The 24,016-nt window shown below is 38.5% G+C and overlaps 1 protein-coding gene and 4 long non-coding RNA genes across 5 annotated transcripts; 2 read left to right on the plus strand and 3 right to left on the minus strand.

The window, feature by feature from the left end:
• Positions 1 to 1,993: 1,993 nt before the first annotated feature.
• Positions 1,994 to 4,773, plus strand: LOC124645246. Its single transcript, XR_006986191.1, has 2 exons — positions 1,994 to 2,105; positions 3,395 to 4,773. It is a non-coding gene; the product is annotated as an uncharacterized LOC124645246 (long non-coding RNA).
• Positions 4,774 to 7,473: 2,700 nt separating this feature from the next.
• On the minus strand, positions 7,474 to 10,146 carry LOC124645130. Its single transcript, XR_006986159.1, has 2 exons — positions 9,968 to 10,146; positions 7,474 to 8,797 (listed from the first exon to the last, which is right to left on the minus strand). It is a non-coding gene; the product is annotated as an uncharacterized LOC124645130 (long non-coding RNA).
• A 4,677-nt stretch (positions 10,147 to 14,823) lies between these two features.
• LOC124645138 lies at positions 14,824 to 15,706 on the plus strand. The gene is made up of 2 exons (XR_006986164.1): positions 14,824 to 15,066; positions 15,298 to 15,706. It is a non-coding gene; the product is annotated as an uncharacterized LOC124645138 (long non-coding RNA).
• Positions 15,707 to 18,052: 2,346 nt separating this feature from the next.
• Positions 18,053 to 19,670, minus strand: LOC124645036. Its single transcript, XR_006986140.1, has 2 exons — positions 19,522 to 19,670; positions 18,053 to 19,106 (listed from the first exon to the last, which is right to left on the minus strand). It is a non-coding gene; the product is annotated as an uncharacterized LOC124645036 (long non-coding RNA).
• Positions 19,671 to 21,696: 2,026 nt separating this feature from the next.
• On the minus strand, positions 21,697 to 23,763 carry LOC124645248. Its single transcript, XM_047185041.1, has 3 exons — positions 23,690 to 23,763; positions 22,902 to 23,123; positions 21,697 to 22,827 (listed from the first exon to the last, which is right to left on the minus strand). Exons 2-3 carry the CDS (start codon positions 23,119 to 23,121, stop codon positions 22,526 to 22,528), a joined length of 522 nt encoding a protein of 173 aa, XP_047040997.1. The 5' UTR covers positions 23,122 to 23,123; positions 23,690 to 23,763; the 3' UTR covers positions 21,697 to 22,525.
• Positions 23,764 to 24,016: the final 253 nt, after the last annotated feature.

Raw genomic sequence — 24,016 nt, forward strand, 5'->3', positions numbered from 1 at the left:
TCCTATTCACTCACTTATAAAGAAACAGGTTGTTTACCTGTCTCAACTTACCTGTTTCTTTATAAGTGGAGTAAGATGGTAGGAAAAAGAAAAGGCTAAACAGATTATGGAACACAACAATAATTTATATTTGTATAAGTAACTAGCCCTTTTCGCAAGTACCGGGACGAAGTATGAGAATGAATGCCCATGTTACTTGAGAATTTCAAATCTCATCAAATCAAATCGTTTTAGTAGTTTCGGAGCCTTTAGGGTACAAACAAACCATAAAATGTTTCCTCTATTATACTTCTATTCTATTGTACTTTAGACAAATATTTTTGTCATTATCAAATAATTGAATTTTTTTATTTTCGCTCTATATCGCTGGACTTATTTTTATCTCTCACACAAATAATAATTATTAATTGCACATAATATTGAAACGAGGCGGGGGAGGGGGGGGGAGGCTTTCAGTGTGCCCCTGGAGTACGTAGGTATTGCAGTGAATCGATATCTGGAGGAGGTACAGTCAACTTCAGGTCAGTGGTAACAGTTTTATAGGAAAATCGTACTTATTACTATTAAGTTAAGGTGCATGACAGTTACCACTGATGTGCGGTTGACTGTACAGTCAGCTTCAAAAGTAGCTGAACAAATCTACATTTCCAAACTACTAATCATCGTAATGTTACCTTAGTATGATTTTTTTGAACATTAGGGTGTTAAGTAAATTTTGAAATTTGTGTTTTTAAGAAATTGTCGGTATATTCAATTGATACTGAAAATACATTAAGATTTAATCAACGTTATTCTCTGGGTGCATGTCATTTAAAGAGAACATGTAATATTTTATTTAAAAAAGTGATCATCACCTCCAAAACAAGAGAAGTTATCGCTGATTTTTTAAAACGCGATATTTATGATTTGGCCGACAGTACCTACATATTAGTGAGTATAAGCTTAGGTACCTAGTAAACCTAAAAGCAGGGAGCGGCCCCAACCCCTCGCCTGTGGGGTAATGCATTCTAAAGAAGCATTTACATCGCCCCTGTTAAACTTACCTATAGGTACCTGAAGGTATCTGAAGTTACCTTTCATCGATACCTACGTAAACTTACAATATTTTTAGACAGTGCCATATTTTACTTGCTGTTTCTTACAGTTACGCCTTATCATTATCAGCCCTACATACTTATTTTTTTTTAATAGGTTCAGCTGTTTTAACGTGAAAACTTATTCGTCAATATTAACGGCGACCAAGGTCGATTCCTGTCAGCTGCGCAGGACATATTATAGTGTACCACCAGCATTTGCGCAGACACAAGTGCACTCTCATAATCCAATGGGGCAGAAAATAAGACACGACCACGAAGAGATGCACGGGTGTATCAATCAACAACTTCCAGCGTGCGACTTCGAGCTGCATTTGCAAAGCGATTTCGGCCCGCACCAGGAATCGAACCCGAGACCTTGTGCACAGCAGTCGTGCCTGCGACCACTAGACTAACGAGGCAGAATGCATGTTGGCACACTTTATGGTAACTGCGGACAGCGAACGAGGGTGCTACAGCCAAGATACAGGAAAGCGTGACTGAAGAAAACTGGTAAATTCACTTGGAGTTGTTTTGACATCAAGTTTTTGCTAATAGATTATGAGTGACATAATTTTGTATAAGACAGACGGTCGGTGTTGCTAGGGAGTTAGTTGAGCTACTTCTTCTTCGCAGTAACAGCACATGGGAAGGGGTGAAGGGTGAGTGCTTAACGGACTGTCTCATGTAATTCTGACTTCGAAAAGAACTGGTTTTCAGCCCTTTGATTAAACGATTTTGATTTAATTTCCAATTATAGGTCCAAACCCAACTGTTTTAAGCTCCTTTTTCTTTACGTACGTACCTAATGAAAGCCAGTGCGTAGTCTCCGTTACAGGTAGGTACGCTACATACAACTAGGTAGTACAGTATTGCACTTGCGCAGTACTTGTATGAGCAGCAATCGATGGGTCCTTTCGTCGGCTGCCCCTGGAGCGACCGGTCGTGTCCACTGCTGCTGCTTCTGCTGCCTTGATAGCCTGAACGAAGTTAGGAGAGGGAACGCCTTCTCGATGTCCTTGATGTCGGCGGGTAAGTTGAATTGTTTTGATTTTTTTTCTAGATCTTAAATTGGCTGAAGTCAGGTGTTACGTATGGCTACTGTTTCAGGTAAGTGAACCTGTCCATTTGCTTTTCCTTGGGTTCTTGACGCCAAGTGTCTTTCTTATTGGTGTGTAGGTAAATGAGTACCTAGGTACTTTGACCTATTGTCGGGTAGAACTGGCGAAAATGGTGCAATAGTGAATTAGGATATTTTTTATGCTCCTGCCATTTGGCCTGTGCCGCGAAGTATTGTGATGCAATTATAAATTTTAAAAAGATACTCTATTAATTAAAGCTAGCTGTTTAACTAATATCGCAACGACTCGAGACGACTTCCATGCTTTGCTGTGATATGAGTAGGGCGTTGTCCATCCGCCATTTTGTCGTGACTCATTCGATCAATAGATCAATCGAAATGCACAATTTTAATTCAGTAGCTTCTCGCAAATGCAATTGAGCAAATTCTTATTAAGTTTTTTGTAACTGACAAGCTTTCGCTCGCGACTTTATCCGCGTTGACGCAGGATATATGAATTCTCGTTGTAATTTTGTGACAAAAGTTACAATTATCTGTGTTGAATCAGGCTTTTTTCATAAAGGAATGAAAACCATGATACATGTTCATAGTTTTCATTTTTAGGCTTATTATGGTCACAAATATACATAAGGTAAATACTTTGACTAAGCTACCTAGGTGTGGGCCTGTAGCTTAGAGAGTCAGCAGTTCTTCGTAGTTTTTTTGTTTTCCGTCGTCTCCATCATCAGGGGCACGATTCTGCTAATTTTACTTAAGGGGCTGAATGTCGAAATTAGCTTGTCTCAAACAATTTTTTGGCCTAAACTATACAGTTTTTGACGGCGAAAAAAATAGGTATATGTTAATCTTGAGCATATTTCTGAGAACCCTGTTAATTTCAAAACACGTTTTCGCAAAATTTTCTCGATACAAAAAATTTTAGACTTGCCTCTAAAATGGTCTTCCAACAAAAATATCTATATTACTTATCAACGTAAATTGATAAAATTTGTAACCTTTACGAGTCCATATGTAAATACAGAACTTGGTTAATTTTTATGCCCGATATGGTTAAAACTGCTATTGCGATTCAATTTCTATTCAATTTTGACATTATTAACTTAGCAGAATCGGGCCCCTGGTGACATGTTGTCATATTGTGAGCAAAGAAAACTGATAGTAAGGGCGTAGGGTGTTCAAAAGTATTGTGTGTAAGTGCAGTCAGTATCAGGTTGTCACACATAATTTATTTCAATTCCAGGTATGGAGGCATCAGTTTGCACCGAACCAGTGAAGGCTCGCCCGGAAGGTGCGGTGAAGAATATCAACCCACAGACTGGAAAGCTACTCAAAGATCCCTGGTCCAGCCTCTGCTACCGTCGCCACGTTTTCACCGCTCAGAAGAATGACTGACGAAGGCTTATTAGTTCTGTTATTTTTTCACCAAAGACCCTACGAAACTGCTTTCCCTATGACCCAGGCAATGATATAATGGACTATCCCAATCGATTGGCTTTTGTTTTTGACCGATTTATATCGGTTGTGTCGTTTTTATTTCAAACGCATGTTGTCGGTGGCTGGGTGTCGTCCATATGACAGTAAAGGATCCATTCATTTAGATTTATTTAACTTCTGTGATGAAATATCTACCTACAGGTCCACCACCTCCTTTGTAAGAGGTACCTATCAAATTGACTAGATAGAATACTTTCGAAAGTGGGTTCATATTAGTTAAATATCTAAACGAATGGACTGTTCATGGGCCAAACAGTTGCTGTGATAACGTGCACCTTTCTAATGTCTATGTTCCTGTCCAGTTTGTATAATTTTAATTATTTCATGATTAGGAAATCAGTTTGATCTTATATGCGTTTTATATTCATTTGGTTAAGTTTGTATGAAAAATGGGTTGTGTTATATTACTTTAAAAATCTACTCTTAATTTAGTATTAATAAGTTATTAAATGCGATTTTTTAGTCATCAGATAACTTTAATATCAATAATAAGTTACCCAGTTTGGCAGATTTTTAAAATAAAATATGTCAACTTATTTTGCAGATTAAAGTTATCTATCTAAAAAAGCCGCAAACAGTTATTTTGAATGTAAGTTTGGTTTTAGGAATATAATTTGTAGCCTGACTGAAGTTTACAAGATGTAGAATTTTTCCTGACGGAGAAATTTTCTTTCTGGCAGGAAAAGTCTAAATCTTTGAATTTCCATCCACTTCGGTGGATGGTAACAAATCTGCGCCACAAGCATGGATTGAAGTACAATTTTAATTACACTAAGATATCTTCTTAAAATACTCGTAAATGTTATTGGCAACTGTTCTATAACTCTGGATATTATCTGAATGTATTCTCTTTATGTGTGGCCATATATTGAGTAGGTTATAACCTCAGTGTACTAAGCTAAGATTTCCTAACTTATCGTAGGTACTTGTAACTATAAATGTGTATATTGGATTGTGATTATCGAGACTGAAATGTAATTAAAAACGCGTGATGGTAATTTTTATAAGGTTTATGCCTCGTTTAAGATTGGATGGAATATTGTAGTAGTAAAAACTTATGTCCCGCTTATGTCTACTGTATTAGATTAGTAATATCTTCTGATTTAAGTAAACGTCTTTCTTTTATTGGTGTTTTTGGTTTTATTCACCTACACCTAAACCTTATTCCTTTGACCCCTCTGGTGGTAATGGTGCTGCGGTGTAATAATTGGTACCTTTTTTTTTAACCACGTCAAAAATCATCAAATGACCCCTCCCGCTGTCTGCATCAGGACCGCTGTCACAAATCACCGATCCTCTCGAAATACATATAGAGAGTTGCTACCTAATTGCTACCAGCTACCCTTAGTTGCTACCAATTGCTACCCTCGTGGATTTGAAGATATTCAACATCCAAAGATGACAGCCATTCATATCTGATTGATTCTGATATCAGAATGGCTGTCATCTCACCTTTGGATACTGAATATCTTCTAAACTACGAGGGTAGCAATTGGTAGCAACTAATGGTAGCTGGTAGCAATTAGGTAGCAACTCTCTATATGTATTTCGAGAGGATCGGTGATTTGTGACGGCGGTCCTGACGCAGACCTCCCGCTGTGGGTTAGCAGCGGTGAGGGAGTGTCAGACTCTTACTGACTAAAAACGGTCGTGTTCCGTCATAGGCCTTTTATGTACCAGGGCCGCGGTATCTCTTTCGAACAACCCGCAGCAAATAATTGGTACCTAAGGCACACTTCATAAATCAATAGACAACAATGTAGATACTGTACTTATACAAAGAAATAGTGACATTGAATTTCAGCCTAGGGGCCCGATTCTCCTAATTTTACTTAAGCGACACACGATTCACATTCGACTGAGATCCAATCACGACTCAATTACGATTGAAGCGTTTTTTTTCCTTTAAATAAACGTTTTTATCCTTTTCTGTCATTCAATAAATAATGAATCATTTTGTCTGCAAATGACATTAGATATTAACCTAGGAGAATCGGGCCCCAAGGCACATGATATCGGCTGACTGACGCACGCTCTGGGCGTAGTAACTATTATAGTAATCTGTGTCCCAGGGCACATGCTATCGGCTGACTGACATACGCTCTGAGGGACTGCCGACGCCGCACATCGAGCATGCGCACTGCGTCCCTGTGATGCTTGGATCAGTCACATCATAAAATAGGAGTATGACTATATTATAGGTACCTTAACGGAATATTACTATGCTAATTTAGACATAACAATTACATACATACCCATAAAACTAAATTTTGGTGCTTATGAAGACATCTTTCATCAGAAATCAAAGTTTTGAGTTTTTTGGCTTTTTTTTGTAAAACAGTAGATAAATTTAACAAAAATGAAAATTAGAACAAAATTGTAAGTAAATCATGAAAATATTAACAAAATGTGCAGTGTGGTTTTTCGATATGGATATATTTTCATTCGATATATCCAAACGAATTAACTTCCAAGGATGTGCCAAAAATATGACCAGTAGGTAAAGCTAGGGTAAGTTGTGTCAGATGTTTGCGCCGTTCAGCTGGTAGCATGTGTGACCGTCCAGGGCACATGCTATCGGCTGACTCAGTATTATAGTGTATAATCTATGGGCTGACTGACGCACGCTCTGAGGGACTGCCGACTAGTGCCAACGCCGAACATCGAGCATGCGCACTGCGCCAATGTAATGCGTGGATTAGCTAAATACTATCAGGGACATTCTTCAGGTTCCTTTTTGCATTAGAAAAAAAAATATTATAACCTATGTCTCTGAAAATAGTTTCCGTTGATGCTAATTATGATAGGACAAATTGTTACTTAAACATAAGCAAAAAATAAACATTCACATGTGTGAATATGGGTACCTACAATAAGTATTAAGGTCAGGCTTACAAATGTTGACATCTACAGAATACAGTAAAAAATGCCTATTGTTTCACAAAAGAAAGTCCCTATATAATTATTTATGCGTTTCTCCAGTATTAAATACCTAAATATATGAGGGTTAATAATTATCCTGTTTTTGCTGAAACCATGACACTTCCATATGGAGTAAGTACAAATCAAAGTACAATAAAATAAAACATAAACATCCTACATATAAAAATATATACTTACTACATTATGCACACAATGCTGTTCAGTGGACACTGATAATTTTGGCCACTCATACCTGACAAAATCTAGGACACAGTCTAGGAACCTAGATGTTTTCAGGTACAAGCTGATCTTTACGATGAAGATAAAATACCGCATCTGCGGGGTAAAGTGTAACGAAGAATTCTGCAAAAAAAATTGCTAAGTTGCAAATACTTAAGTATGCTCGGTTCTTTGTCACTAATCAATACATGGCCCAAATAAATTCTCACGACTGCGCACAAGGCTGCTCAAGTTGCCTGCTCGCAAGCACCCCAAGGGTTCGAACCGACCACGGTGGTGCATTATCACAATTGTGGTGACAAAGTGATGGTGTCTTTCAAACTAAATCCTACTCTATATAAAAATATATTTTATTTAAAATATTATATTATAACTTTCTAAGCTACTCCAATTATGAAGTAATGTAAGTAATCTATACTATTTAATTATGTAATTTTTGTGTAGGTACTATAATATTGAGTGCGATTAGTATTATATGTTACATTACGTTAGAAGTTATTTGTATACGAATTTTGATATAAAATATCAAACACAGTTAAGGTATATATTTATTTGTTAAGGCTACTTTAAACAAATATTATACCCCTTAACGAAGTCGGGTAATACTTACTCTGAAAGTAGCACAGTGGTGCGTAGTGGTAAAGGTAGAAATAAAATAGTATATTTAGATAGAGAAAATTAACAAGTATATTTGAAACAGGTATAAAGTTAAAATACAAAAACTTGATTAATTATTACAACAGATAACTTATAAAGTATTTTAAATATTAACAAATCATATAAATCGATTAAACAAAATTAAAAATTATTAGCGTGCTTTATTCATTTTTGTGTGTGTGTGTTGTGTGTTTTGTGATCTTACCAGTCTCATCAAACCTAAATGCGAATGTTTGAAATTGAATATTTTTATTCAATTTTACAAATGACCTAGCGTTAGTTAAAAGTTGCTTTGCGCCCATCGGCAATGAGAGCGAAAGCCAATATGTTACAATGCATCTTTCCATGTTTACAATTTTGAGTGGTAATAAAGTGGTAATATTTTGACTAATGTGTTCTGTCCAACGGCAATCCATAGCGAAAACAGGTTTTGATAGGTCTTGGTAACTATTTACGTACACAAAATGAGTCACAGTTCTTTACGTCGGTCACACGGGTTGATCTATCAATATCTCTTTCGGTCCAAATTATTTCGTTGTTACTTAAGTAAATTAGCTTAGTAACATAATTAACATAACATTATTACTCAAATCAATGCAATTATCATAACATCGTAAGAAGAACATTAAATATTGAAACACTAACACATAGGAGTGAGTAGGAATATTAGGGTGAGCTAAGACTTTGTATCTGTCAGACTTACGTCATTCAAAAAATGGGAATTTTTAATTCATTGCGAATAATGACTGCCGCTAGAATTTTGAAGATGAAATTGCTTTGCTTTGGAATACGATGTAACTTTTTCGATGAATAAATAATTTTGAAATATTTTTTTGAACTATTAGGTAAGATTGTTTTCGTAAGTCTGACAGATACAAATTGAGTCTAGATAAACAATAATAACATGAATGATGAAGGTAGGATTCAAGTGAGCATTTAGATGAGGGTGAAGGGGGAGTAATTGTTTTGAATGATACGATAGGAGAAAATGATTTCTTGTTTCCAAGACTCCAACATGGCCTTGATGCAAGCCCAGATGCCCTCATTTTGGGGGGTGGCCTCACGCACCATTGTGGCGACAGGCATGTTGGTAGTTAGTGTTGGGTGGAGCGAAGAGTTAGCAGCGGCCTTGGAACTCACGCCGAGGGTGGTTGCGTTCGCGAACTCCCAGCAGGGCGTCGGGCTGCGGCTCGCCGAAGTAGATGCTCACGAGCACGCTGCGCGGTCGCGGGGCTGGGGTGTAGTTGCTGATCACAGTGTGTCCAATCGGTATCTGCTCTGTAGGAATCCGATAGCACATTATGCCATCAGCAGTAGTGGGGGAATCCGCCTGGAATTGAAATAGGTTCATGTCAGATTATCGTTTGGATTCCATTTAAAAATAAAATAGGATTCGTTTTAGAGGTAAAAGGATTGTCAATTTTAAATAAAACTGTCGAACTATCACAGGTTGAAACTAGTGCAGTTAGTTTAAAGTTAATTGATTATTTCGATTTTGCACATTGTGTAACGTCTTTTTTGCTGGTGTTGCTGGATGTTATATATTATATGTATGTACATATAAACCTTCCCGTTCAATCACTCCGTCTATTAAAAAAAACCGCATCAAAATCCGTTGCGTAAATAGTTTTAAAGATTTAAGCATACATAGGATTATTAGGGCCAGAGAGAGCGACTTTGTTTTATTTGTAGTGATAGTTCAGGATGTGGACATGTGGAATAGAACCAGCGAAGAATATAAATCTACTAGCTGTTTCACCCTTGTCCCGGGAATATCTTCCCGTACTCGGATAAAACATATCGACAGTACCTATAGTTTGCTAAAAACGAAGGGATTATTCGAATTGGTCAGTAGTTCCGGAGTTCATTCGATTGAAAACAAGCCAACAATAATATCTTTTCTCTTTATATTTTTTTAATAAAATAATAATAATAGCACAGACGAGGCCCATGTCAAAATGGCGGACAGGAAGTGCGTACGTAGTCATCCAAATTAAATATTAAGAAATCTTATTTTCACGTCGTAAATATGAGAGATCCATAAGATAATTTGCATATCTATTATTATTTTTAGTAATAAAATTCTAAATAAGGTCATGGAATCCTTTTCCGCCCATGTACTATTGATATGGGCGTGGTCCTCTTTGTGTCATGAAATATTGGAAATTAAGAAAACTGTCTTATTGGCAATTATCTATCTGAATACGTTTCAAAGAACTTTCTAGACAGACGAAATCTAGACCCCGGGAGCTCGTATGTTATTCAAATAAAGTCGCGGCTCAAAAGGTAACTAGTACCAGAAATTCGTAAAATTGATATATTGTTACATTAATACGCGATACCTTTATTTAGAAAAAGCAAACTTTGACTTAATTTAATCACAAAGAATATTTATCAAAAGATGTGAACAAAGGAAATATATCAATGTCCTGATTTTAAATAAGTAATCAAAACTGGGATCGCGAAAACGTTAGGAGAAGGAGTACCTAGCTGCACCTACCTTTTTCAATGGTCGAAACGGCGAAACACGGCAAGAAAACAATTTTTCTAATTACTCAGATAACAGAGGTCCGTCCGTCGTCACGGGTAGACTTTCTGCAGTATCGATTGGGCCCGCCCGAACTTCTGCGCAAGTGCAGTGAAATCTGAAACAATATCATATAACATCTCAAACCTTTATAATTTCAGCATTATTTTTATAACTTTAAATGTGATTTCCGCCAAAAAATAATCGAAAGAATTGGCAATATCGAAAAGTATGGTAGGTACAAATAATATTAGTAAACGTAATTAAATCGACTAATAATAGTCGACTAAAAAGAGCACACTGCAAACTTTTAGTCGGCCGATAGTTTGTTAGGGATCATAAGTCAGTATGAAGATGAATGGTACTTAGTACACTACAAATATTAGCTGGTACCAGACCGACTGAAAACTTTGATAAGAATCAAGATTTTCTTAAACAAAATATTTGCCAACCGTCTCGGGTCAACTATGGGCCGAATATTTACTCTGCAGTGTGCGGGTACTCTTAGGATGTGTACATAGAAGCTAGTGATTCAGTAACATATTTAAACGTACGACTTTTTCAACATATCATTGGGGTTTTCGGCAATAAAGTTACCTAATACTAATTTGAAATTGTTGAAATATATAATTATTTAATAGTACCTACTGTCAGACCCCTTAGTTTAAAAGTGATCAGATGGTAAAATAATAAAATATATATATATTTCTAAGCTAGTAATAACACTTATTTATCTATTTGCAACAGTTTAATACAATATAATATAAATAGTTTAATATTAGGTGATTATTAAATAACAGCATAAATGACGCAAAACAAAGAAAGTAAGTACTTACGAGATGTGTACAAGGCGACGCTCAAGTAACGAATGACACTCGGTTTTTTTTTTTTTGGTATGGCATCTCGCAGTTCAGCCTAGGAGGCCGTGTACTGCTTAACCGGACTTTTCCCTGTGGATGCCTAGAATTTAAGGCCTCCAGCCAGGGGCGTAAAACAACTTATAAACTAAGCGACTGCGCTAAGGGTACCCCCTGTGGGGTCGGACCTCGGCTTAGGGCGTCGCTGGGGAGGCAGCAAAGGGACAGGCTGGATCATATGATCATTATTATTAAATGGGGAATTTAAAGCTACTGGCTCAGCTCGCGGGCTGGCTCGATGAGCAAGGGTCGGGAGGACAGAGAACGGGACGTCGCGGCGGACCTCGGCGGCGAGGTTTGTACGAACGCGGTTTGTGTTTGTGTAGGGTGCTAGTGAGTTTACTACTCTCTTGGAGGACAGTTATCTCATCGTCAGGTTCTAGAAGGGCATGCCTAGGGCGGCGAATTCTACTGATGCGGGAGGGAGTATAATTACTGGCTGACACGATAAGTGAGTTATCGTGTTTCTCAGCGCGTTCGAAGTACCGTATGGCGGCACGCTTCATATACTGGCGGATGGTAGGGATTTTTAAGTCGAGATGAAGAATCTCATTTCGAACATAATAGGGAGCTCCTGTGATTTTCCGTAAAGCACGGTTTTGAAGGGCCTGCATTCTGTGAAGGCGGCGATGGCTTGCCTGTGCGAACACAGGGCAAGCATACATCATGACGGGGCGTATGCACGATACGTAGAGGCGTAACTTGCATTTAAGAGATAATTTGCTCTTTGAATTGAGCAAGAAGTGCAATCTGCCGTACACAAAGGCTGCTCTAGAGCGCACCTTACGTATGTGCTCGGCGAATGAGAGGCGCTGGTCTAAGATTACACCTAGATATTTGGCATGCTCCTTCCAAGGAATCGGCCTACCAAACATGGTGACTGACGGGGGCGCGGGAGGAAGCCTACGGCGAGGGCTCGAAAAGAGTATGGCCTGGCTTTTGTCGGGGTGGAGTTCGATTCTCCATAGCCTAGTCCAGACACCTAGGGTGTTGCAATAGGCTTGGAGATGTCTCACTATGGCGGCTGGGCTGCGGCCTGAGCAGTAGATTGCCGTGTCGTCGGCGAATAGGGCTAATTGAACATGCTTGTTCTTAGGAATATCGCTAGTGTATAGCGTGAAAAGGATGGGGGAGAGTACCGAGCCTTGTGGGACGTCAGCTTTTATAGGGTGGGCCGAAGAAAGAGTGCCGTCTATGCGATATGACACTCGGTTCTTTTTTTTTTTTTTGGTATGGCATCTCGCAGTTCAGCCTAGGAGGCCGTGTACTGCTTAACCGGACTTTTGACACTCGGTTGCTGTGCCGCTTGCTTTTATAGACGTAAACAACAAGATGGCGGCCGACCGAGTGTCATCGTTTCACAACTTTTAACAGTTTATTTTAAAATCAAATCCATTAATTCAACAATTGAAAAATAAAAAAATTATAGTAATAATAGAATAAATAGCTAACACTAGCTTCGTTTAACCTTTTGGAGTAGGTCTGCAAGAGTTTCAGTTTTATCATATTTTTATCGGTTGCTTATTGAAGACTACCCTACGCTATAATCAATTGGGACAAGATGGAAGCTATGTTTCATAAGAAGAAGCACTAATATATATTTTTTTTATCGTGAAATAATCAAAGTTTTTACAGGCCCATTAAGTCCTGTGAAAGAGATAAACAAATGACAGTTTCATATCATAATGAATTCATAGTTTTAATTGTTGACACCATCCATCATTTTATTTAGAGATGCAAAACTTAATAATGTTTTATACCGATTGAACGCCACACTCGCGTTGTTCAACAACAAGGGAAAATTTCCAGGTTGTATATGGTTGCCTGTCTGCCATGTCATGTTAACATACAAAAATGTTTCCTCTTTATAGTCATAGTTGTATTATTTGGGAATTTAAATTGAGTTGACGAGAGATGAACTCTGACGCAGCTTTCTTGAGCCGAAAAATCACATTTTAATAGTTTCTGTATCTCTTTATTCCGCGTGAACTTTCAACTTTCGGAGCGATTATTTCCGAAAACATTAATATTATCAAAAAATGATATTGGCAAACTCCTATTCAATTTTAAATACCTATCTAACGATATATCACACGTTAGGGGGCGAAATGAAAAAAAACAAACTCTCCACTTTAGGTATAGAACAACCCTAATGAAACACGGACGGAAGGACAGACATGTCGTGTCGATACTATAAGTTTGCTACGGAACCCTAAAGACATTAAATTTATTATTAAATAATGCGGGTTACTACATACATTAAAATTGGAGCCCATGTAAATTAGTCCTTAGAAAATCTGGGGATTGCAGTTGCGCAATGAGCCCTTCCCATGGGGGCATGGGAGGCAGGCAGGAGGTCCGACATAGATCAATATAATTTATGACTCCACCCTTTCCACCATGACAGGCTTTATTTATACATTTCAACTGTGCATCTTGTTAATTTCATAATTTTAATTAGATATATTATAAAAATTATAAACCAATTACATTGATTATATTCAAATAATGAAATATGTATAGCATCTTGCACCCTTCTCCTCGTACGAACTAATTCAGGAGTTTTTATGTTAAATATGCAATGAATACCATTCTCCCCTTGGTGTCACTGCTGGGCTGCGGCCTCCTCTCACACGGAGAAGGATTGAGCTTTAATCACCACGCTTGCTCAATGCGAGTTGGTGATTTCAGACTTTATGGTCCAGGTTACCTCGAGAGGCTTTCCTCCACCTTTTAATCAGCCATCGGTGTCTAAGATGTAGAAACAAAGTATGTACTTACAAACCTAGGCATTGATACTTGCCTGACCTGGAATCGACCACACTCATACATGAGAATGGAGAGGTTGAATGATTTACCCACTAGGTTAGCCCCCACCACAATTTAAAAATCCTTCTATCCCTACTAATACTATAAATGCGAAAGTAGCTCTTCTGTCTGCCTGTTACGCTTTCACGTCTAAACCACTGAACTTATTTCAATAAAATTTGGTACAGAAATAGAGTTGAACGTGAAAAAGAACATAGAATAGTTTTTATTCCGGTCTTTTGAAGAGTTCTCTTGAAAACGCGATAAAACCGAACTCGGCACGGGCGAAGCCGCAGGCGGAAGCTAGTAATATTATAAATGCGAAAAAACTACCTAACCGATCACCGAAAACTAGACACTAAGGTGTATATTTGATAACACTATGCAATGGTGAAGTTGTCGAGCTGACCTAATAATGGAGACCAGAGAAGGTCGAGGGAACTCGACAACTCAATGTGTAAACTACCGGGTGTTTGGACTTATATTATTCGTATTGACGAGACCTTTGCAACAGTGAAGGTTTGGAGCTGACCTGATGAAGGAGACCAGAGAAGGTCGGGGGAACTCGACAACTCAATGTGTAAACTACCTCGTGTTTGGGCTTATATGTATTATTCGTATGAGTTTCGATTATTCGTCAGGAGATTTTCGCCTTAGTGTCAAGTTTTCACCCTGCGTATGCCTAGTTTTCGAAAGTTGCCCTGGACTATGATATAAAGCTAAAATGTACCTGGTCTGACCTCCGAACACGCCTTGCCACGCCTTGTACCTACCTATTATATACATCAATTAATATTTGAAGAATCAATAATTGTCTAATATGGCCGCACGTTTGGGATTGCTCATTGTATGATCCTTTTTTATGACACGTACGGATAACGTACCTCCTACAATGCTTAATTATGGTAGATAATATATTGTACTAGGCATCAAAGAACCGAAACACCTACTAAAATGTTTTTTTTTAATTTATTGAGTTTGCCATTGAGAGTAATGAGGGGTATCTGGCATGATTCAGCGTGTACAAAATATTTAAAAATGAATGTAATGAAATGTATGCTCAGCAAAGCTTAGCAATCACAAGCGTTTTACCAATATTTTTTATTTAGGGGAAAGGGGGGTAGCCCCGGCCGGTGGGTAGCCTCGGCCATAGTAAATATTAGTATTTCGCGCGGCGTGACTTTGAAGTTCGTGTGATCTCCATGTGCGTTTAAGAGTAATTCGTCAAATGCAAACAGTTGAAGTCGATTGACCGCTGCGTTCGGGCGTGATAGAGTGAATTTCTTTTTCGTCATCGACGGCCGCGTGACTTCAATTGTTTCGAAAACCGTTATTCACTGGATAAAGGTAAGTAATTATTTATTTGATTTTGTTTACATAATGGAATACTATTCTATTTTGGACTTTGAAGTTTATTTCAACGTATAATTAGCTGCTTTTTTTTATTTTTATTTTTTTTCGAACAAAGTCATGTCGGGTAACCCCGGCCATTAGTTTTGGGGGTATCCCCGGCCATATGTTAGTCTATATAGAGGTTAATATTTTAAGTCTTAATTTAAAAAAATATATTTTTTTCAGTGTCACAATGCCGAAATTTAAAACTAGAACTACGAATCGCGGAAACTGGAGTGAAGAAAACATGAAAAAAGCCATTCAAGCGGTGCTTGAGAAAAAATGTTCTGAGAGAGCTGCCGCAGATCAGTATGACGTTCCACGAACTTCTCTGCAGGATTGGGTCAAGATTGGATTTAGATTGGGCTCACGAGGCATGTGTAGATATAAATCCATCGGATTTGTACTATAACTACGATGTGTGTGTCGCCAAAAATCGATTTGGCCACTAATTACGTAGGTGGCCGGAGCTACCCGCCACTTTTAAAAGATATCAAAATTTGACCACTATTTGAAGTAGGTTTAAAACGTATTGGATATTATTTTTGTTCAAATTTTCAATATTCTAATACGAATAAATATTGTGTTGATTATTTTTTCGTAGTTTTCGTTGTATTTCCCTTCATAATTTAATCACAATAACAAAAAAACAAAATTGGCCGGGGCTACCCCCCTTTCCCCTAAATAGCTTAACATGATTAGGCACATAGTAAAAGTAGTAGGTAATATGCATGATATTACCTACTATTTTTATAGTTACTTTTGAAAAGTAGTAGTAGTAGGTAATATAGGTATAAGATGTTACCTTTTGAACCAGGGTTAATCTACATTCAACACAATAAAAATAAGACAACATTTTTCAATTTTTTATTTGCTACAATGCACGAGTTCAAAATTCTACAATCACTACTGAGTAATATATTTGTGTATTAAATTGACAGCTTGACATGAAACAGTTGTAAAGATTTCCAGAAGGCAAGAGCAGTAGAGTAGAATCAGTAAGTGTATATCAAATCATCAATTTAACGTGAAGACGTGTGAGATCGGGGCATTCAGATAGACATCATGGCCTTGTCGGGGTCGAAGCGTGGTTTGTCGTGTAATTGTTCCAGCCCATAGTCAGCAGTGTCCTCGTGAGGACGCATGTCGCTGAACGCAGTCGAGACCACGAAGTTGCGGTACTTCGTATCTTGGTCCGTCATCATCAGCTCCGCCGTCAGCTTCTTGAGATTCTCTATAGTGTAGATCTTCTGGTACGGCTTTTGATTTTGAGGGTCCTCGTTTGGCTGGTCACTGCAGCTCATCCTGAAATTCATAGGGAACGTAATGTTAGTGGGTTCGTTCAAGTGGATGTAGATAAGGCACGCAGTGACCTTGTTCATGACCCTCGTTTGTAACATAAGGGTAGGGGACGAACTGGGGTAGTCGGTGAAGATGTTAAATAGATCAATGCCACCCCAGCCGGCTTTGAAGGGCAAGGCTAAGGGGAGCGTTAAGCCCTGATGTAAGTTGGGATCACAAAGATTTTTTGTCTCGTTCAATATTTTGTGATTAGGTAGTATAATTTAAATTCGTTTTACGTAAAAATGTTTGATTCTATTAACTTTAAGATTACGTAACTGGAAGAGATCTTGCTACGGTAAAGGGCGGAGGCTACGGGTGATAAAAGTTAAAATCATTAAGAAAAACAAAAGAAAGTCCGTGCAATGTATTATTGAGGATTATTGTACTTACTTGTATTTCAGTTGATAGTCGCGGAGCCTGATTTCTTCGCAGCTAATGAGAAGATGGGTCGCTCGCCGACACTCCCACTGTATCTGACGCTTTTTCAGGAAACTTATTGATTCGCACTCGGATTCGTAACTGCGCAAGTGCAATAATTGTAAAGTGCCGTCCACACCGTACTTGTGACTTTACAATCAGATAAACGTACAACAATGAACTCTTGTCAATTCGTCTGTTTAAAAAACTTCCAGCTTTCATATGGAAATGAAACAAGTGGTCATGGTAGTCACTAAAATGCCCGAACTAGGTATAAATGCCCATAAAAGATGAGTGGCACAAAACTTCTTTGTTTTTAATGTTCAACCATCTACATTGGGTTAGAAAAAACTAATCACCCAAGTGTTACAACAATGTCGATTTCGTGACATACCTATTCTGTTTTCTACATCGGTTTTGAAATACTTCAGGCGAACATGAAATGTACATAAAATCTTTTGTTCTTACTACTACTATTATATACTACTATTTTGATCTTACTTTTTTTTCTTCAGTCGAAAGGGCCTTGTATTATTATCAAAATCTGGAAAATCAATAGGACAAAAACATGTCGCCGTTTTTAGTGTATGATAAAAGCTAACTTTTTGTGGGGTTATTAATTCTTCTATAATCTTAACTAGCATATGAACTTATCATAATTTTGACTTATCAGTCCAGAATATGTAATATTTTGCCATCTTTTCTTTGCCTTTGGCGACTTTAGTCCCTGGCTATGGGTATCAGTTTCCCCAGGTAGCTGGGTCGAGGAGGTCAGATATGCAGTCCCCCCGTGTTCAATACTGGTACTCAGCTGCATCCAGTTAGACTGGAAGACAACACCAATTTGGTTAGGAAAAGGCTAGGCAGATCTAGGCCTTTGCTATTCCCTCATCCTCATTATCTTAGGTACTCCAATCGTACACGACCGGAGAGATATCAGGTGCAAGTCTTACACTTTTTTATTACACTTTCTTATACACGTATTTAACATGATATGGGTCTCTCACGACCAATGCCCAGACTCCGGGCCGCTTTGTGAAACTTTTCCTAAAACCCACAAAGTCAGAGTTTCTTTATATAGGTATGTATTTATTGCTGCTCTCAAAATTTTAACTAAATCAGTAATTTTCGAGAAAGATTATAATCAGGAAGGTCCTTATCTAAAATGAAAGGCCATTAGGTTTTTGAAGAATTTAATTACCACATAATAGAAAAAGATAATCAAATACATAAGTCCCTGGACAGTACAACACCGAAACACCAAACACACGCACATTGAACACCCCAATACAATATAGACACATATACGAAATACGACACGACACTTACATAATTAAAGTAATTGGCACAGATATCAACAATATTATACGATTAGAAAATCATTGAAACCCTTATCTAACTTTAGACCTAATACATTCAAAATTGCAAGATATTACAATAATTTCAACCCATTTCTGTTTTTTTTTAACCTCAGACCTAACGCGATTCCTTTCAATTAATTTTAATCCTTACTCTCCACCATGATCAATCTTAATACAAATTATTAATAGTAATACTGATTTGACAAGGGTACAACAATCACTGCCTAGAGACGACGAAAAGTTACACTTAATAAAGTCATTAAAAACACCTCAGCACACGCTTAAAGTAAGGATAATAAACGAGTTGAAAAATGTTCACAAAGACGACGACGATACACAACACGAAACCACATGAATACCTTAGTACAAATACACGACAATATTAAACCTAGACATTACATCGAGATATCTTAAAAACACAGAAACCTTACATGACACGATGTGAAATACATGAAGAACCTCCGAACCTCGACACCATCAATCCTTAATCCTAAGCGCAACAGTGTACGTACTTACTTAATCCTAATACAATGGAACGATATGACTTAATACTAAGTGAGAGCAGAAAATGACATGGATCACAAGACAACATCAAAACACATGACGACACTTACTTAAAACCTACGGTTACATGGATAATAATTTAGATCGACATGATGATATAATCAAAGTCGTACAGCTGCTTGTCCGGCATCATATCGGTGTTGGGGCCAGCCGTGTAGCTGCCCCCGTCGCCGCTGAAGGCCGACACCACGCGGCTGCGACACCCCAACTCCGGATCGTTGAGCATTTCTTCAGCCAACTTCTGCAGATTCTCCACGGTGTAGTCGTGGGTAGCCGACTTGGTGGGCAACTCGGACGGCTGGTTCATTCCTGAAATGAGATGGGAAAACCCATTAGTCATACGCAATCAAAATGGCGGATGGTACGGTAATGGCGTCGGTGAAGGGCGTGGTCCCGAAATTTCCAGAAAGCATGGTTTCCCGGATATCGAAATACGTATTTTACCAATGGTATTGGAATGGATTAAACCGGGGTAGACGATAGTTAGTTAAATATAAACAAAATAGTTCAAAGTGACTGAATAACGGCAAGGAAAAAAAACGATTTTACGTTTTAATTGACTCATAACACTTCAATAGGCAATGATATTCAAAAAGTGACTGCGTAATTTTTCAATACAAAGGGCTCCCCATGAACTCTGGGTGTGCCCGACTTATTTAACAAGTCTTGTATTAAAATTATGCAAAACTCGGAAATTATTTAAAATTGTTCCCTACGTACTTACTGGTGGTGATGCGGTGGCTCGCAGACTCGAGAAAGCTGCACTTAGATTCGAAAATCTATTTTTCGAAGCGATGACTCCGAGTTCGTCTGCTCAGGCCGACGAGTCAGGATCGAAAGGTCGAGTTGCGCCATTGATTCGCGCACCACCCCTTCCTGCTAGGCATATAGGTCTTATATCTATGCACTAATGCAGGCGCTCCTGGCAACCCTAACGACCACGCCCTACGGAAAATGGGTGCGGCCTTTGATGTACATTGAAGCTTTGCTATTAGCTTTATTACAGTTAGGCTTCCTAAGGCATACTAAAGCATTGATGTATGTTAAAGTCTTTGTTGTCTGGCTGGGGTGCGCATTTGGAAATCTATATAGAGGTGATTTTTGGTGCGTTCTGAAACAAGAATCGCAACATGCTAGTTCGAGTCTGAAAAATATTTTGATTTAAAATCTTCTGTGCCTGGCTGTTTGAATATGTGTTGCATTGCGGGTCATTACTTAAAGGGATTTATGCTTTGCTTTTATAATTCAAATGCACCAACTTCTGATTCCCATCGTCTTTTGTATCATCTCCTTTTGTAATAGTTCTCACAATTCAACTCTTTCGAATGTGAAAGCAAAGCATTTTTTTGTATACAGGTCAGGCCAGATGAAGACCCTTACTTGCCCTAGTGCATTAAATTAATCTTATCCATCCCGATCCAGTCCTAAAAAATAACTTTTTATATACGGTCAGTTTGCAGAAAACGGGTTTCTTTTGATATTTTCCCCGTTTCAAAAGTTTGAAAGGAAGTGGTATTATATCATGCTAGGACATGAGTGGGTACTTGTGTTTGACAAGGTATTGACAGATTTTCCTTGTTTTTTCAAAGTACTAACTGTTTTTCAAAGCGGGTTAAAGTGAAGTACTGCTACTTTAAAGTACTACGAAAGCCCCTATAATATTTTTGCCAGGGTATACCTCACTCTCTTGACGGCTTAGCTGTCAGTTAATCAAAATTTTCGAGTCAGGTTTTTGAACCTATCTTAAAAATCAACTTAATGTTTTTTTCATATTGCAACTTTGTAAATACGCGCTTCATTTTTGGCCTTGTCTATGAAATGCAGCAGACAACGCCCTCCTTGGACCAAATGTTGGCTGGTTTTCGACAACCATTGATAGACTGCAAGCCGGATTTGCAAACAAATTGTATTGAAAACGAGCAATGTATGTGCATTATGAATCAAAACATAAATGGGTGTAGTCATCTCTTTCATGCCTATGATTTTGGAATGCAGGAAGAGTGGCATCGAATATTTTAATGGCGTTTTGAGTACAAATGGAACAATTATGCGGATGTTTCGTCCTTGATGGTAGGGTCTACCTCCCCCTGATACCCCTCGGGATTTATTGATTGGCACGATGTCTGCTCTTTGTTAATGTACTTATATAAGACTCAATATTTTATGACTTACATCCCACTGATTTGTCGAAATTGATATGAGGGAAAATTAACGAGGACATGAAAATGGTCGTCCTTGTTTGCCAATGATAAGAAATCATATTATTTCAATTAATTATATATAGACTACAAATTTAGTATTATTTTATTAGCTAATGAAAACTGCTGGGTTTTCCAAATCGGTCAATTAGTTTCGGAGCCTATTCATGTCAAACAAACAAAACTCCTTCCTCTTTGAACTCGATGAACTGAACATTATAAACTCCAAAATTTATAAAAATGGGAAATAACAACCTGCTCCTAACCTGTGCCATCATATTGTCATTGTTTAGCTTCATGAAAATTCTAATAGCTTTGAACCTACATTGACTGATTCACCTACATTACCACGTCAGAGACCGGTAGACGGATTTGAGAAAACTCTAACATCAGGGCTTGTTAGGGGATTAAACCTGATTCTTCTGCCTAGCCTTTTCCCAACAAAGTTCGTGTACATTTTCAGTCTAACCGGATTCAGCAGAGTACTTACATGGAGTGACTGCCTATGTGACCTTCTCAAGCAGTTGCCCAGGCAACTCCATAAACCTTTAGCAGTGTTAGAGCAGATTTGTATTTTAGGCGGTCGATTTGGGTCTTCTAATTTCATACTCACCATAACAAACTTACCATATTCGGAAAATACTACCTAATTTAAATAAGTTTTCCAAAACTTATGACAAGGGTAAATAATTCTGAGCCGGTTTTTTTTTTATTTTTATTACCACAACTACAATTGGTATATACGTGTAGACATTGTGGATTATACTAATAATACCAACATTCAGTAAAATTTCTAAGAAAAATACCTTTATAGAAGAGTAAAAATAAACTTGTTCTTTTTTAAATATAAATAACAATGATATGATAAATTAAATCAAACTTAAATTTAACACTTGAAAATACAATTAAAAATAGCTTACAAGAGATTCTTAGGTTCAATGTAAAGTGGTCGAAAAAGTTTAAATAGGTAAAGCCTTTGCCTCCATTGCCGAGTAGGCCGATTTACACCACGGTTCTGTTACTACGGGCTTCTCAAGTTGCAGTTCACCCTACTCATCAAACTTCAACCCAAATTAATAATGTAGTCACCTTATCCTAACCTGACTCTCAATATACGGTCAGAAAACATCGATACGACACAACAACACCCAGTAACATCAAAGGATAGAATGCCGAGACTCATACCGCATCATCTGTAGGAACAAAAGAAACGTAAACCGGCTTGGAAGCTTTTTCAATTGTGTCTAACAAGTGAACCCTGAATTATAGTTACCTACCTAGAATTTAATAGTAAACTTTATGCCCCTGACTTGTAAAGAGTGTGACAATCCCCAATAGAAGGATTCATCTAAATTCAATACGACCTTGAATTTTGGTTCCAACCTTTGCCTAAATATTAACAAGTACGTGTGCGAAAACGTGTGCACAGTTAGTTGCCTTCCTACCGAAACTTGTAATTTTGTATAAACAGCGCGTGATTTTAAGGTAAAGGGATGGGGTTTTCACATCACAACACCGATAGAGAGAAATTTAATATTTGAAGTGGCTGAAGTTCTTGTTGTTGCGTTCGCGCCCCTGAACCTTTGAAGAGTCCTCGCAGTCGCGGCGGTGGCAGCAAATAGTAACCAAGTGGCCCCTATTCACCACGCAGGGGCAAAATGGTGGCGGAGGAACGTAGGGCTCCAGGGCCATGCACTGCGATTCTTTCTTGGGAGGCGGCGGGACCTCAGGCGCTGGAGCGGGAGCCGGGGCGCGCTCGGGCGCGGGGCCATGTCCCGGGGGCGGGAAGGCAGCAGTCACGCCGAATGGTTGAGCTGCAACAAATATGATGTCTATACAAACATGTGTAATCCAATGTTCACACGACGATATTAGAACATTGTCTGTGATAGGGAAGTGTTGTTACCAGGGTCACGGAAGTAGTGCTCGGGCATGGATTCTATCTTCTCCCGGTCGCAGTTGGCCTTGTCGCAGCACACCGCGGCGCTGGCGAGCACCTGGTTCTGGTACTTCGGTTGATTCTCGCGAATGAAGTCAGGGTGGGTTATCTGCTCAATGGTTTTCATCATGAGCTCGTGACGCCACTGGGTGTCTTTAGCCACGCTTGATGCGTTGTGATTATTCATGTCTGGAATTTACAAACAATCTATATGAATATTTTGATTTAGTCATCATTACACCTCTAAGAACTGACGTGTTTTTTGATGGAACAGCTAATATATTGAAGTTTTTAAACGCTGAAGAGACTAAGAAAAATCGCCTAGCAGTAGCTTGTGCGCAACAGTTGGCTATTACATAATCAATATTTTTTGGGTCACCGGATCATATGAATATTGACACAGCAATGCTTAGTGCCAAAATATTGAGGCACTTCGCGCGAGCCGGCGCAATTTACAAGAAATAATGTCGCCCAAGACAAATGAATCAATCATCGCCCAAGGCATCACTTATATTGCCAATGTCCTGTGCTTTGCTTGTTATGTAATCGCTAGCTTAATTTTCCGTCATCAGTTATTGCGTGGCACAAAAAAAAATTTTGTTCACCAAATAAAAAAACTGTTCTATAAAATTTGGGTCAATTGCTGGAGTAACAGGTTTCAGCCGCAGAGAACAAAATTATGTATCAGTAAATTATGGTGTCGCTGTCGATAGGGCTCAGCTGTCTTAGTGATGATACGGGGCTTTCTCACTTACCTGGTGGGTGTTCAATCAAGTCACAATGAATTGAAGCTATTAATTGGACGCACGGAAGCGTTTATGTCCGGGCGGATGGGAGGTCGCGGCGCACTGAAAGGCGTACCTGCCCCCGTTATGCAATCAATACATTGATTACTGCAGGGTAGTATTGCGCAAGTGCAATGTCAGCACTCGCTCACACTGAAACATCTAGCTCTTTTTGGCCGAAGTTCACCAACAACTTGAACGGCAGATTTCCTAAAACCTCTGTTTACGGTCAATTGTCAAAGTAAACAGTCGTTCAAGAAAAACGGATGTTTAAGTTGTCAGTCAAATTGGACTTCA

This window comes from Helicoverpa zea, chromosome 31 (genome assembly GCF_022581195.2).
Source record: "Helicoverpa zea isolate HzStark_Cry1AcR chromosome 31, ilHelZeax1.1, whole genome shotgun sequence".
Classification (NCBI taxonomy): domain Eukaryota; kingdom Metazoa; phylum Arthropoda; class Insecta; order Lepidoptera; family Noctuidae; genus Helicoverpa; species Helicoverpa zea.

Bases quoted from the DNA above. Each gene is read 5' to 3' on its own strand.
- LOC124645248 (XM_047185041.1), bottom strand. From the start codon at position 23,121: ATGAATAATCACAACGCATCAAGCGTGGCTAAAGACACCCAGTGGCGT. The intron at 22,828-22,901 runs GTAACAACACTT...ATGTTTGTATAG, and splicing joins GCACTACTTCCGTGACCCTG to ACATCATATTTGTTGCAGCT.